We start from the raw sequence: 16,308 nt of genomic DNA, 5'->3' as shown, positions 1-16,308 counted from the left end.
ATAGAGAGAGTAGTCATTCCTTTTCCTTGAGAGCTTCAGAGTTCTCCCTTGTGAGCTTGTACCATAGTTTATTCCTCCATTGGTGGACATTTGGGTTGTTTCCACACATTTGCTATTGTGAATAGTGCTTCGATATTACAAATACTACATATTTTGAGGTAGTTACAATCACTGTATACTGTTTCCTGTTTTTTTCCTTAATGTTATATAACATGAGCATTTACATGTTATTTTAAATGTTTTAAGAGTTTTTTTTTGTTCTGATTAGGAAAATAATACAGACTTATTTGGACATTTTAGAAACTCAGAAAGATAAAAAATAAAAAATAAATTGAAATTACCCATAATCCCTCTACTTAGGTATGCTGTTATTATTTTAATGTGTTCCCTTATAGCCTTAACAACATTTTGTGTGTACATTTAGAAAACAATCAGCATCATAGTACATAGTATCCTGGTTTGCTTTTATTCATAATTATGCATTTTTTTCATACTGTAATCTTTCTATAATTAATTTCCTATTGGTGGATATTTAATTTCTTTCTGGCTTTTCAGCATTATAAGTAATGTGATAACATCTGTGCATAAAGCTTTTTCTGAATTTCAGGTTATTCTTAAATGAGAAGGAAGTACACACTTGTTAAATATATCTACTGGCTTTCTTTTTTTATAGCAGTAAGGTAAATAGGTGAGAGGTTGTCACCTTGACATTTTTGTCAAGTAAATTCCAATTTTTTTTCTTTTTCTTCTGCTAGGACCTTAGAAGTGAAGTTGAGAAATTACGCAACGAAGTGAATGAAAGAGAGAAAACAGTGGAGAATCGTTATAAGAGTCTGTTGAGTGAAAGTAATAAAAAATCACACAGTCAAGAGCAGTTAATCAGACATCTAACAGAAAGTTCCAATCAAAGGGGCAAGGACTTGTTGCTTCAGGTACCAAACCTTTTTTTTCTTTTGTATTTAACTTTTGACTTGGCACAGTTTTTTTGGTGTTGTTTTTTTAACTCTTTTTGCAGGAGCATTTATATAAAAATAAGGCTGGCAGCAATGATTATAACCTTCATTACTATATATCGGTGCACTTTAGAGCTTTATGTCATTTGGGCCTCAGCCACCAGGGAGGTGAGTTTGGAGAAACAGGTCAGAAAAGGGAAGGAGCTTATCCTGGGTCATGTGACTAGTGAGCGGCAGGTCCCATTCAGGCCCTGAGCTGTTTTGTTCTGGGCCCAGCCTGCTTCCCTAAGCACTTCTTCCACTGCTTCTTCCCCATTCCTGCCGTGCTGCCCTTTTACTAGTTCAGTTTCCTCTAGCTGCTAAGACCCTTCTTGTTTGATCATATTTGATTCAGCTCAGACCTACTGGGACCATGATGGACATTAAGTCTGCTTCCTGCTGAAGCCTCGTTAGCATGGCAGTGAAGGGGTAAAAAGGTATAAACCCACAGGCCTGGGGGAGCGGAGCGTATAACAGTAGGTTGCTGTCTGGATGATAAGTGAATGGGCAGGTGGTAACTACATGGCCTTCCGCTGTCTCCACATGGCTGCTACGTGCTTTGGGCTGAAAAGCTAAGCAGCAGCAAGCGGATTCATCCTACAGGGCTCGGGAAGGCTCAGCAGGCCGTGGAGGTACCTGGTGTCTTAGAAAACAGGAGACTGGGCTGGAATGCTGGGCAGTTCGGGGACCTGTTCTCTTCACTGGCAGAAAATGGGAACTTTACTCTCTGGGGACCTTAAATCAGAGAAGCTCTGGTCTGGGGGTCACTGAGTGCATCGGAAAGCAGAGTGGAGGGAGCAGAACTATCTATACCCAGCTGTGGGATTCCTCTGAGAGGGGCAAGACTGAAAGGTGCTGACAGTGGGGGTCCTCTGACAGAACAGCGGAGTCTCCACCTGGTTGTATTAGTGAGGCTGCCAGTGATGAGCCCTTTCCACACTCACAGAGCTTCTGAGCACTTTTACACTTAAAAGTGGTTGGATGACCCGGCTGGGCGTGGCTCAGCGGTTGAGGGTTGACCTAGGATCCAGGCGATCAGGTTTTGATTCCCGGTCAGGTCACACGCCCAGGTTGTGGGTTCAATCCCTAGTCGGGGGTATGCAGGAGGCAGCCAGTCAATGACTCTCTCATCATTGATGTTTCTATCTCTCTCTCTCCCTCTCCTTTCCTCTCTCTGAAATCAATAAAGATATATTAAAAAAAAAAAAAGTGGTTGGATGGCTTACGTTCATCAAACAGGAGAAAAGTGTCTTAGAAGAAGGACAAAGGCCAAAACAGATAGAACAAAGCTACACAGAGGAAACAGAAACAGTGTAGGGTGGGAAGAAAACTAGATAGCACAACAAACTCAACACGAACACCTTTAGATAAATGAAATCAGGCTCGGGTAAAGAAGATACTTGGAAAAAAAGGATCACCTCTTGGAAATTGGAAGTATGACTATAGATATAAAAAGTTTAATAGAAGAGTTAGAGAAGTTGGAGAATAAAGAGTGAGTTTTACAGAAAGTAGAATTAAAGAAACAAAAAGATGGGAAAATGGGAGAATAAAGAATAAATTAGAGGCTTGATCAAAGAGCTCTAATATATGACTAATAGGAGTTCCAGAAAGAATGAACAGACAAAGCAGAGGGAAGAAAATATTCAAAGTAATAGAAAATACCCCAAATGGAAGGACAGATAGCTCTACATTAAATGGGACTGCTCTGTTTCTAGCACAATGAATGAAAAAGACCAAAGCCAAGGCATATCTTTGTGAAATTTCAGAACACAGGCAAAGAGAGCATCCAAAAGACTTCCAGAGAGAGGAAAATATGGGTCACATACAAATTCCTCAATATGGTAGAATTCTCAGCAGAAACACTGGAAACCAGAAGACAGGAGAGCAGTGCTTTCAGATTATTGAGGGAGTGATTTTCAGTCCAGCATTCTGAGCTCACAGACTGGTTAGCAAGAATGAGGACAGAATAAAGGCATTTCCAGACATTCAGTGTCTGGAATCATCTGCCTCCCATGTACTCCTTGCAGGAAACGTCTGGAGGATGGTTTCATACAATTGAGGAAGTAACCAAAAAAGGAAGCATGGGATCCAGAAAGTAGGGAATTCACCTGGGGTGTGAAGTTCCGGGTGGACAGCTGAGAGGTAGGAGCCCGAATATGAGCTGTTAAGGGAATGCTTAAGTTGGGATTTCTCCAAGAAACGGAAATGGAACATCATTTACCTGATGTATCTGACTCCATCTAGAGGAGTTTTTAAGTTTGTTTAGAGAGTTTGGAGGTAAATTAAGTACATGATTTAATTTTGTGAACTAAGTAAACAAACAGAACAAAGCAGTTACTGATTCCAGGAAAAGCAAAGAATTGAAAATGAAAGGAAATGTAATCATGGAACTCTGTATATATGGCTGAACAGTGAATAGTATTTGTGTGGCCATAGTAACATAAATGTAGAATATTGATTTAGCTAAAATTGTGATACAACTATTAGGAAAAGTGTTGGGGGGGCAGATGATGTAAGAGCTAAATTTTTCAGCTTCTGTGATAGGAGCCAATAGATAAAATCTAACCATAAGAAATCAAGAAATGTGAGATTAGGAACATATATAGAAACATGGAAGTAAATAAGAAATAGCTATAGAGTTGAAAATTGTTTTTTTCTGGGAGTGGGACTCAGAGGTGAGAAGTGAAGAGGTAGGGGCGGCTGTTTTCCATGTAAGCCTTATAGTACTACTAACAATGTATATGTATAATGGGACTTTAAAAAAATAAAACGCGTAACTTAAGCACAACAGTGTGATGGCAGTTCTAGAAATTCAGTGTTGGTTATTTGATTCCTAGTTCTTTCTGTTATAGGTCAGCAGGTTTTCACAAAAATTTGTCTCTGCTGCTTTTTTGTTTGTGTTCACCTAATTTTTTCAGACAAGCTTGACGTGATGAATTAATTCTGATAGGCTAGGGATAAGATGTGGTTCTTGTCCTGAATTTCTGACAGAGTGCAGAAACCTAGTTCAAGAGTTACCAGGTGTTAAATGGTTAGGACTAGAGTCTATGCTTGAACTTGGGCACAAGACCGGATAAATTGTCTCCAGTCCTCTCGTGTTGTCGGTCAGATCTGAAGGGGTCAGTGAGGGGAAATGTATTGTGCATCAGCATGAAGGAGCTTTTCATGTGTGACCAGACCCCAAAGCAATGTTTCCTGTCTTGCCTTTTCCTCCTGGAAGTCAGATCTCCTCACAGATATGGTGGTTCAAGTTTTGTCAAATTTGTAATGTTTCTAGAGAGACTGCACTTTGTTAGGTTGTGATGTACAATCTCCCTAGTCACTGCAGTAACCCCTTAGGATAGGAAACAGAGCCAGAGGTCACACCCGGTCAAGGGGAACTCCAGATTGGAACCCAGTCCCATGGGGCCAGAGCCTGGGCCATGTCCTCCACACCTGCTGGGAGGCTGTCAAGTAGTGGTGAGAAGGAAGGTTTGTAATGACTGCCACCATGCTGGGATGCTGCTCTTCCAGTTGTAATAACACACAAGTGGAGTGCATTAGTTTTATAATTGCCAGTATTTTGGGATGATAGAAGTGACAGAGGACATACTGGTATTGTGAGGAAAAAGAAGTATCTTCCCTTAAAGAGTTGGGGGTAATCTCTTAATATATTTTTCTTGATGAAAACTTCCTTATGATTTGTTTTGTTTCTTTAGAAATTCAATGAAAAAGATTCAGAAGCAATACAGCAGAATCGTTATTTAATGACTGCAGAGGATCTCAAGTTCAGGAATGAAGACTTAATAACAGAAAAGTGCTCTTTTCAACAGTCACCAGGCAGCAGAATCATCTTCTCTGAGGTGAGTGTGACTGAAATGGGGCATTCAGATATGAATTCATATTCTTTTCTGACACATATTTGGTAATTCCTTTGATCCAGAGAGCCTCAAATTCCTTCTTGCTGATAATTGAGCTTACAACAGGTAAGGGGGGGGTTGTGAGTCTATCTACTTTACAGATTAGTATCTGGCAGCTGCGCGTTAGTGTTTGCAGAGCACAGGAAATAGAAATCACAGTTCGTTAAAAGATGAGCCTCATATTTGCTCTCCCAGGGTTCGCCTCTCAAGAACTATGTAATCTCAAGTGTTAAGAACATTTTTCTGTTCAAACACACATGAAAAAGGGCACAGCAGGCCCTTCCTTATCTGGCCTCAAGTTCTCTTTCCATTCCCATTTTCTCTTACTCCCCATCTTCACTAACAACAGCTAACTGCTTGCAGATTCCTGAACATGCCATCTTTGTACCTCTTTGTGCTTTTGCACATGCTGTTCCATCTCCTGGAATTCCTTTTTCTTCCTTGTTTACCTGGTGACTCCTGAACATTCCTAATTCCACTCTTGTGTCACCTTCTCTGTGGCACCCTCCCTGAACCCACTTAGTAGTGATGTCTCCTCTTTCTCTCTGGTGCACAGCACTTTGCACACCCATCCATTGTAGCACTTGGTTCTTGTGTTGACATTACTGGATCTACCTCTCTGCTTTCCTCTCACTCGAGCCCCTGTGCACCATGGGCAGCCACCTCAGAGGTAGAGAACTGGCATTCATGTTTGAATCCCAATGTCTAGCCCAGGGCCTGGCTCAGTAAGTACTTGTTGAGTGAATGAATGACTCTTGGTTTGTGAGAGATGCATAGAGATTGTTCTGACCCTAGTTTGAATAAAATGCAACTTGGCAGCTAGATATGGGAAAGGAAAGGAGTTCACTGTAGGCCAAATTTTGTTTTTTTTTAAACTTGACTTTAATCAAGTTCATACATTGAGGACAGAGAACGCTTATGCAAATTAGTTCTCTGATGAATGGCTCTGATCATGACTTGTGGTTTTGCAAAGGGTGATTCTCAAAATAATTAACTGGTGCAGCACGGGCCCAGGTATAAGAACAGACTCAGGTGGTAGGGCTGGAGCAGGGTCCTGGAGGCCTGCTCATATGCCAAGGACCAACCGTGTAGTTATTGGGTCTTGGAGAGGTCCCTAAGAGTCTATAAGGCAGGGCCAGAGCAGCTGGGCTAGTTGGAGTGTAGATGTATTTCAGTATTTTACCATCAGTACTAGCCATTCCACTGCATATCAGCTCAGTATCATCCCTGGTCCACAGGGCATCATTGGCTGAACAGTGGGAGCTCTTTCTTAACTTTGACCATTTATTGATTTGCATTTTTCTCTGTCTCTGGAATATGAGTGTCAGCATAGACTAGAACCAGGCCAGAAGTCTGGAGACCTGGATTCCTCTCGGCTCTTTCACTTCTTTGGGTAGGTCTGATAACCAAATCTCACAGGGCTGATATTTTGTGGTACCAACTTACATATAGTTATTTGATTTTGACCAAATTTAGTTGGATGTTAGGATGCACACTAACTTGTATAAGGCACAGTCTGTTTTTAAACAAGATAGCACCCCATCAGGTGTTTTAGGTGGATGGATCTTCACTAATTTGAATACATTTAGTTAAACTTTGCTGTTTTGAATCATGTTTTAGTCATGTAAAAAGTATGTAAATGTTGAATAAAATGTTTATAAGTCTATTGAACAGGCTGAGTTTGATCTGCACCACTTCATGCTTAGTTTTTTTGTGCTGGGTGATGTCTGTACTTTCACATAACCACAACTATGAAGTCATTTCACGGGCATTTCTGTTAAATTTAGATCCTGATATTTAAATTATATTTTAGCAAAGGTTTTAATTCTGTACTGCATGACTAATTGCAAATTGTGGATAAAGAATTATAGATTATCATTTAGGAATTGTAAATTTCTAGGTGTCAGTTTAAGAAATTCCAACTGTTAGAGGCTATAGTCCTGTGTCACCCCCCCCCCCCAAAGATATATTTTTCAGATTGCAGTTCCTTCTTTGTAGAAAACGTGGATTTCTGTTGCTATGCCCTTGGCCATTTTGTGTTGATTTAGGTTTATCCTCTGCCCATTTCTACAAAGAACTTGAGGCTATGATGATGTCCCCGTCTACTCTGGACAGTCTGTTTCCCTTCTAATTATTGTGTGATCCTGAGAATTAATGCTGGATGATCAGGGAATTGAAGAACAGAGAGTAAAACCACTGATCATATTTAATTTGCTGCAGCCAGAGATTTTTACAGCCTGGCTGTTGACATGGTTGGGACATTGCTGCTGAGGTTTCTGAGTATTAAAATAAATGTCTTTGTTGCAGGGCTGTGACATAGCCATCAAGATAGACACCATCCATCTACCAGGCCACTAAATTGCCCTGATTATCAAGAAGTGATCCATTAAGTCTTCTTGTTATATATTCTCTGCTTCTTCAGATTGTGGTCAATACATTGCATGTGTTTCCTTCAAGTCATTAAGGAGACTGTGGTAGAGTAGAAAATGCCCTGGCTTTGGTGTTGGAGTGTCAGTTCTGCTACTTATTAGCTCTATGGCTCTGGGCAAGTTGCTTAATCTCTCTGAAACTCACCTTCCTAATCTATAAAATGGGGAATTCCATGCTAATTTCCTGAGAGGATCAGAAAAAATGAAAGTGTATTGGTTACGGTTTTTTTGGTTGCCAGCTATAGAATCTAACCTAACACTGAATAGTTTTAGCAAAGCAGCTGTGAACAGAGTGTTTATTGGAAGCATACTGGAGGCTGTCACAGATGCTAAGGGAGAGTCAAGCAGCCATGCCTGGGGGAGAGTGAAACCCCAGCAGCCCTATGGACAGCAGAAGCTGTACACCCTAGGGCTCTGTCTTTGATATGAGTCAGCAACTCCCAGACTGCCAGTGTCTCAGTTTGTATTTCCTAATTGTATTTGTTTCATGTGGACCCAGGAGATGGCTTGCAGAGGAGAGAGCAGTCTTCCTTCTCTTGCCCCTGTGTTTTAGGGACAATTCTCAGATGGGCTGCGGGGGGGTTGGTGAGCTGGGTGGTCATTCTCAGGCTGTGGAGAACAAACTGCAGAGTTGAACATGGTAGAATCATGGCTATCATAAGTCTCCTGTGGGATGACCGGCCTCCTGTCTGGGTTGTTTCTTGTTTGGAGGCACAGGGTGGAGGGCGGGGGTTGGTTGCTCCTGCTCAGAGGTGCTTCTCCTTACGGTCCTCTGGGAACCCCTCTGCCTCTATGCCGAGGAGACCCACTGGTTTGTCAGCTCTGCTGACAGAGCCAAATGACCTCATTCTAATGGAGCTTGATTCAACGCAGGGGAATAGGTGATTGATGAAATGGTACCCAAATGGCTCCAAAGAGTTCATTTATTTAACATGGGTGAGCAATTTGCTTCTAGGAAGACGTTGACTCACTCTGACTTCCATTATGCAAAATATTCACAAGACTCTGTGCTCTTAAGATTCATACGGGTCCCTGTGTTGCCTCTTAGTTAATCATCAGGTCAGCAAGTACTGTGGCAGTGTTTGATCTGTGCTAGGAACTGTGCTGCCCACAAGGAGCCCTCAGACCTGTAAATAGGTGGCTGGGACACAAGCTCCAGGGTGAAGGTGAACCAGGGTGCCATGGGAGCTGGAAGAGGGCATCTCCCTCAGTCATGGATGGCTTCCTGCTGAGAGTTTTGCCTGAGCAGATCCTTGGGAGGGGTGATTGGTGGAGTTTCCCCCTGGAGCTCAAATGGAGGGGTTTCAGTTTCACAGAGATAGGAGGGGAGGAAGAAAGCAAGTGCAGGTGTGATCAGCTGGCAGGTGGGGGCTGGGGGCCAGGGAGAGCAGTGACCTGAGAAACCTGGTGAAAGTTTGGGTTACCTTCCAGAAAGAAGAGGAGAGGGGTGCTGAGCCAGGCACCCAGGCCCTGACATTGCAGTGGGTGGTCCTCTTGGTCTTAAAGCCTGGCCCACAGTGATCTGGTTAAGATTCAGGGTCCCCACGGTCAAGATTGTTTCACTGGATACATACCTTCCACATCTGGAGTCTGCTCCATCGACCAGAACTCCATTTTTATCTGTCTTTCTTTTTTATCTGTCTTTTTTATCTTTCTTTTTATCTGTCTTTCATTTTTATCTGTCTATCCTCACCCGAGGATATTTTTCCCCATTGATTTTTAGAGAGAGTGAAGAGAGGGAGGGAGGGGCGGGAAGAGAGATAAATGACTATGTGAGAGAGAGACAGTGATTAGTTGCCTCCGGAATGCACTCCATCTGAGGCTGGGGATTGGATCTGCAACCCAGGTGTGCCCTTCACCGGGAATCAAACATAGGATGCCTCTGTGCATGGGCTGATGCTCTAACCACAGAGCAACACTGCTGGGGCTTATCTCTCTTTTTGGCTAGCCTGTCTGGGTTGACTTGGAAGTTACATACATAAGCACAAATTCTGACTGCCAGTTATTAGCTGAATGGACTCAAGTTAACCTCTCCTCTCAGAGAATCGGTTTCTTCATCTGAAAAATAGGAAGCTGATATACCTTCCTGGGTTGTTGTGACTAGAGATGATCCTGGTAAAAGTACCTAGCATAGCACTGGAGCATAGAAATAGGAGTTATGGCTACTTTTCACATGTTTATTCCATGCTAGGCATCATGCTGAGAACTGTGTATAGATTAACTCATTTGATCTCCTTACCAACCCTATGAGATATGTAGAATTATTACCTCCATTTATAGGTGAGGATATTGAAGCACAGAGAGACTGAGTAACTTCTTCAAGGTCACATAGTCTTAATCACTGCCTCTCATGGTAGGTGCTAATGAAACAGTAAGTTTCTTATTTTCTTTGTCACTGTTGGCTGGTTTTTATGTGATGACGTCACCCTTTTCAGGCACCCAGTGCTTTGTATTCATTGTGGGGCATTGACAGGTGGACTTGGAGCTCAGTTGCCTGGGTCCACAGCCTACGTCACTGCCTTGACCTTGGGCACACTGTTGCCACAAGTCCCTCATCACCAAGATGGGGAGAGTGGTAGTGTCTGAGCTTGTTGGGTCATTGTGAGGGTTAAAGGGGAAAATGCCTGGAAGGCTCTTAGCACAGCGGCTGACATGCTGAGGACTTGATAGCCTTCATCTTGATACCCTGTTGAATTCTCCCCAGTCTTTTCCGGGTCCCTCTGTTCGCACACATGGTGTGCACAGGCAGGAGCTGGAAGAATCTCAGGTGACATTGTTACTGTGCACAAAAGGCATTTGGGAGCTCCTTGTGCCAGTGACCTGTGGCAGGATTTATAGAAGGGCCTGACATTTCTAGCATTCTGGTGACTAACTTATCATGACCAGTCTTGTGGTTCAGCATTGAAACCTTTAGTTGCAGGTGGTGCCTTTGCCTTGTTTTGTTCAGGGCTAGAAGCACAGCAGTGATCTCTTAGGTCGGGTTCATAGCTGTCTTTTGCTCTCTGCTTCCCTTTTGTAGTCTGGTCTGCTGAAGCCAAGGGTCTCTTCCCTGGAAAAATACTTAAATGCATAAAATATATGCACAGGATTATAAAGGAAACCAATTATTTTGAAATTTGATTATCGAAATATTTAAAAATAAGCTAAAAATGGGACTTTATTAATGTGTTAAATAGCAAGATCTAGTGGTGAGCATAGTGACTGCTCTTGTTTTGAAGTAGTGATAAGAATAAATATTTTGAGATACCCACAACACATACAAACTGTTTCTTTTGATGATACAGTCACAGGAAAATACTAAAACTACTGTGGTTTGTAACAATAGCAGCATTCTGTCATGTCTTAATCGAAGGGAATGTTAAATTTCAGCTAGAGGTTGGTGAAAATAAAGATGTATTTCCCCCCTCCCCCCGTTCATATTCATGGAGCCCCTAAATTTTAATTTAAGAACCCTTGTCTTCGATGGTATCTTGACTTTAGGAGAAAGTGTAAGTCCATGCGGAATACCATGTGGAATACAAGGGTTGCTTGCAGCTCAAGTTTCTCCGTTAACTGAGTGTCTCCCTCCGGCATTTAGAGACCATTTAGTCTGTGCTAAGCACTGTGCTAGGCATTCTGCACACATTAACTTTATTTACTTTAACATTTTCTTCTTATTTTGAAACAATTTCAAATTTATAGGCTACTTAAAGAATAAAGGGTTTTACTTTTCCTCAGCCATCTGAGAGTGAGTTGCCCATGTGAAGTCCTGTCACCTCTGAATAGTTTGTGTGTATTTCCAATAGGCATTCTCCCGTGTAACACAGCCCAGCCATCACAGCTAGGAATTAGCAGAGGTGCTTCACTCCCTCCTAACCCCCAGACTCATTCGTATCTCACCAGTGTTCCATGAAGCCTGTTGTAGCAGAAGGATCCAGTTCAGGATCATGCGCTGCATTTGTCTTGATTCTTTAGATAAATAGTTCCTCTGTCTTTCCTTGGCTATTATGGCCTTCATACCTTTGAAGTGTCCAGGCCAGTCATACTGTAGAGTATCCTTGAATTTGGGCTCTTGGTAATTGGATTCAGACTAGGCATCTTTGGCAGGAATATCACAGGAGCGATGCTGTGTTCTTCTCATTGTGTCCTGTCAGATGGCACATAATTTTGATTTGTCCCATTACTGGCCACGCTGACTTTGATAACTTTATGAATGTGATGTCTGCCAGGTGTTTCAACTATATAGTTATTCTTTTTTCCTTTGTAATTAATAAGTATTTTGTGTGTGTGTGTGTGTGGGTGTGTGTTTTGAATCTATGTAAATACCTTCCTTGATCTTCAAACTTTTGCCCACTAGTTTCCTTTTATGTTTCTTGGCTGAATTATTAATTCCCACGATGGTTGGCAAATGGTGAGTTTTCTAATTCCATCATTCCTTCTGCATTTATTAGTTTTTGTTCTATTATAAAGAAAAGCCCACTCTTCTTCCCATTTATTCATTTATTCATATCAATATGGACTCATGAATTCATATTTTATTCAGTAGGTTTTAATCTGTTACTACTGTTATTTATTTTGATGCTCAAATTATTCCAGAATTGGCCTTTTCAAACTGGCTGCTCTGTCCTACTGACAACACACTCCATCATTATTTAAGCAGTTCTATCTTTTCTGGCATGACAAATGCTGTAGACATATCTTGTATTGTCGTTGATTTTCTTCCCCAAGTACTGGCAATGGCCAATTCTCTCGGGATCCTTAGTTCCTTATAGTACACATTTAACTCTGTGTGCTCCAAAGCTTCATGAGGTGGTGGTTATTGTTCACCATTTTTTAGGTAGGACTACCAAGGCTTCAGTAAGTAATTTCCTGAGGTCCCAGAACTGGTAAGTGGCAGAGCCAACATTTGAACTTCAAAAAAAATTTCACATTGCCCTGACTGGGTGGCTCAGTTGATTAGTGCATCATCCCGATACGCCAAGGTTGTGGGTTTGATCCCTGGTCAAGGCACATACAAGAATCAACCAATGAATTCATAAATAAGTGGAACAGCGAATGGATCGCTTGTGCTCTCTCTCTCCCCCCCTCCCCCTTCCTCTCTAAAAAAAAAATCATTTAAAATTATCATTCTTGAATGCTAATTCACAAAATTACATCCCAATTTCATGAGTGAGGAGATTAAACCTCATAGAGGTTTGTTAAGCTAGTTACCTAGGTCACATAGCTGCTAAGTGTAGAGCTCCACCTCAGATCTCTGTAGCATCACCCTGGGATGCCTGTAAAGTGATTCACTTGACCTCTTCTACTTGAATATAAGTCCCTTGTCCCTAATACTTGTCAGGTTTTGGTTTAGGAATCTTAAGTTTTTGAAGCAAGAACAAGTGTGGGAAGGTATTCTATGTAGTGTTGTGAAAACGATGACCAGAAGCTCTGAGGGGTAGCTATTTCATGATGGGCAATTAGGGTAACTATGATGATTCTTTATGGCAGCTATTTAGTGTTGGGAGCACAGTTCTCAGCTTTATTCTTAGGTAAGTGATGGACAGTCATTCCCCCCTCCTCCTGCAGGTGGTGCTGTCTGACCGTGGCCTGATCCAGAGCCTGGCACTGGGGATCACCTTCATTGGGATTTAGAAACCAGAAGTACCCACATATGTTTGCTTAATGTAAGGATGTGCTCTTTTAAAATTTTTCTTTTAATGTCAGATGCCCATTGTCTTTTCCAGGTAAAGCAACAATTAGACTATGAAGAGCTGATGCAGGTCTTAAAGAAAGAGCAGGACATCTATACCCACCTGGTAAAATCTCTGCAGGACTCGGACAGGTAAGGGTTTCTGTTTGGATATCACACACATGTGAGCTTAGGAAGCTTGAAGTGTTCAGATGGTGATTGCCTTATTTAAATCAGATATACCTATTTCCTATCAAGAATTGTCTGACTTTTGATAACAAGCTTAGGATAAAAATATAATAATCACTCAGATTTTTATAATACTTCATTATAGATTTAGAAAGTGCTTCTATGTATTTTCTCAGATGATCCTCACAGCTGTTCTGTGAGGTAAGTAATACTGTTATTCCTATTTTCCATAAAGCCATTTTCCATGAGAGGTTAAGTGACTTGTCCTAAGTCACATGGGTGATGAGTGACAGAATCTCAAGTGACTTGTTTCTTTACAGAATTGCTGAAATGATTTGGTGCCTGTGAGGTGTGGTGAGGAGAGTTGAGGACAGGCTAGTGTTCTTGTTGTAGCCCTAGCTCTGTGCCCACAGGCAAGTGGCCCGCTCTGGGCCTCTGTTTGCCCATCTATAAACACAGGGGTGGCCTCAGTGTTTTCTCATGTTAAGAAATCATCTTTCTACACACGAGGATAGTTACAAGTGAAAGGAATAATGTCTGGAGTTCATTTCAAAACAGTACAGAAGCAGAGGAAGTGGACAGGGATACTGTGGAACAAGATTGGCCATAGCTCCCTGGTTGTTGGGGCTGGGGTGTGGTTAGATAGTGGAGGGGCTCATTATATTACAGTTTGTTTTCTTTTGTATATGGCTAAAATTTTCCATAATAAAAAGTAAAAAAAAAAAAAAATAAAAAATCACCCTTCATTCCTCCTTCTCTTATCCCCTTCACTCGAGCCCTTAAAGTCTTCATTATGTTTTTTCTGGGCCATGTGCTCTCCTGTTCTCTGCCTTCTTTGTCTCCTTCGAGTCCTTGAGATTTCATCTTGAGGGTTACCCTTGTCAGGAGGCCCACGATAATTCCCAGGATAGCTGCCCCATTGTGACCTACCTCCTCTGGATCGTGAGCTCCCTCCGGGCAGGGATCCTGTCTTTGTTCGTCTCCATTTCCCAGTGCCTGTCACAGGGGCTGGTATGGAGTAGGCACTCAGGAAATGTTCATTGGATGGATAACCCGCCTGCCCCCCCCCCCCATCTTCTAAGTTATGAGATACTTCAGATTTTTTAATCTAACATGAGTTTAGAGAAAATGAAAAGATGCTGATGAAATCTTGGGAGTAGGCATCACTCTCTGAAAGTGAGCGTTTTCAAGGAGCCTCGGCTGCTAGTCATTTTCACTTGGGGGAAGGGGTTGAGTAATGCTGGGAAACTGAGAGCGGGAATGGGCAAGGTGAGTGTAACTGCAGCTTCTCTGGTGGGAGCCAGATCTGGTTCTGGGCACTGACAGGCCCTGTGGGTGGGTATGTTGCTGTCAGCCCCTCAGCATCATGGATGGCTCTGAGTTTCATAGGCTCTTTCTTATGTATAAAAATGTGGGATGGGACCAAGATGGGTCAGTGCTGTGACTGACTAGGATGCTTACAAGGTATCTTGTTCATCTTCAGAGTTGAAATACTTTAGGGTGAGACAGACCTGGGTCCAGATCCCAGCTCTGCCACTCAGCAACTCTGAGTTCTGGGCTAAGTCACTTTTTACCCTGAGCCTCAGTGTATATGTTTGTACAATTGAGATTGGCTGGCCTGCCTCTCCACTTACCTACCCACCTGCCTACCTACCTGTTTACCTGCCTACCAACCCTATAGGGTGGTTTTGAAATGAGATGCCAGCGTGTGAAGTCCTGATACTGCCTGGCACATATAAGCACTTAGTACATGATAACACATAAAGAGCACAACATGAAAAGCTTCTGCATGCCTCAGTATCCCAGTACACATAAACTCAGATGTAGGGGACTGAATCCTCAGTCCTTGCCATATGCAGAGGGAAGGACTGTGGGCTTGTGCAGGTGGCGCCCTTTTTGGTAATGTCAACATTGCTCACTCCTTGGAAACTGGCAGTAGAGGTGGATGGCTCTGGAGACATATGCCATACTTGTAATTAAGATTGGAAAGGGAGGTCAGGGAGGAAGGAAACCGATCACGGGCAGCTGTGCCTGGTCCTTTCCCCTTTACTAGCTTATCCCTTACAGCAGCACTTAGAAGTCTGTTACCTTGTCCTGTATTACGGGAGTGGAAGTCAGCTCTCGGGGGTGTTCAGGGTATTACCCAAGCGTCTACAGTTAGGAACGAGCAGACCTCATTCCTCCCTGGCTCCTGAGCCTTGGCCCTTCCTGAGATGTCTTATCTTGAGAACTCATATAGTTTTCACTTCCCTGAGACTTAGTCTTTCTCACCCTCAGCACTGTTGGGATTTGGGGCTGGGTAATTTTTTGTTAGGAGGGGCTGTCCTGTGCATTGTAGGATATTTAGCAACATCTCTGACTTTTCTTCACTACATGCCAGTAGCACCCTTCCACGCCAGTTTTGACAACTATTAGTGTCTCCAGATATTGCCACTTGGTCACGGGGTGCCAAAATTGTCTCCAGATGAAAATCACTGCTGTAACTCATGAGAATCAGACATTTGAGCTTAAAAATATTATCTTTTTGGGGGCAGGTTTTAGGATATGTGGAAGGAAGGAAATGGTGTGTTGAGCATCTAGTATATATTAGGCAATATACTGTGTTCTTTCCCATGTAACATCTCTTTTAATCCTCAAAACAATCTTGAAGGAAAGATAGCACCCCATTTTACAGAGGAGGAAATTAGGACTAATGCCTGAGACCATGGAGCTAGTTGTCAGTTATCTGCCTTTTGGAGCTTGGGTCCCTCTAACTGCTCATTTCTGCCTCCTTCCCCACCACATCCCAGAGAGAGGAATGCATAGGACTTTTGTTTCCTTTGCTTCTTTTATTCCACCAGCTCTCCACACCTTGAAAAGATTCTGGAGTTGGGAAAACATAAATAACACGTGGACGCAGCAGCTGTGTACTTTTCGCCCTGTCAGAGAATGGAAGAGGGAGTGAAGCAGTTAGCTTTCTCAGCCCTAATCGCACGAGCTTTGCTAAAACAATATACTTTTTTATTTTTTCCTGGTTAAATGTGTCTGCAGCCCGGCCGCATCCAAGCGAGTGCTGTGCTGTGACACACTGGAAGGTTTTCCATCAGCCTTACAAATTGGTCATTATGATTGTCTTGAAATGGAAGTAGGTACAAGTTGCTGGTAGGGCT

The 16,308-nt window shown here is 42.5% G+C and overlaps 1 protein-coding gene across 7 annotated transcripts in view; it reads left to right on the top strand.

Moving 5' to 3' along the window:
• The window catches only part of CDK5RAP2 (CDK5 regulatory subunit associated protein 2), a 157,157-nt gene that overhangs the window by 66,964 nt on the left and 73,885 nt on the right, over window positions 1–16,308 (top strand). For 6 of the 7 annotated variants that reach the window (XM_081151276.1, XM_081151275.1, XM_081151272.1 and 3 more), the window contains 3 exons: window positions 756–932; window positions 4,691–4,834; window positions 13,026–13,123. In XM_081151276.1, coding sequence (XP_081007402.1) covers window positions 756–932; window positions 4,691–4,834; window positions 13,026–13,123 — 419 coding nt within the window. The remainder of the gene's footprint in view (window positions 1–755; window positions 933–4,690; window positions 4,835–13,025; window positions 13,124–16,308) is intronic. The other variant, XM_081151274.1, reaches the window with a different exon arrangement.

This window comes from Miniopterus schreibersii (assembly GCF_964146895.1).
Source record: "Miniopterus schreibersii genome assembly, chromosome: 11".
In the NCBI taxonomy this organism is placed as follows: domain Eukaryota; kingdom Metazoa; phylum Chordata; class Mammalia; order Chiroptera; family Miniopteridae; genus Miniopterus; species Miniopterus schreibersii.
The sequence above is the reverse complement of the archived record's forward strand: the minus strand, read 5'-3'. Positions and strand labels throughout refer to the sequence as shown.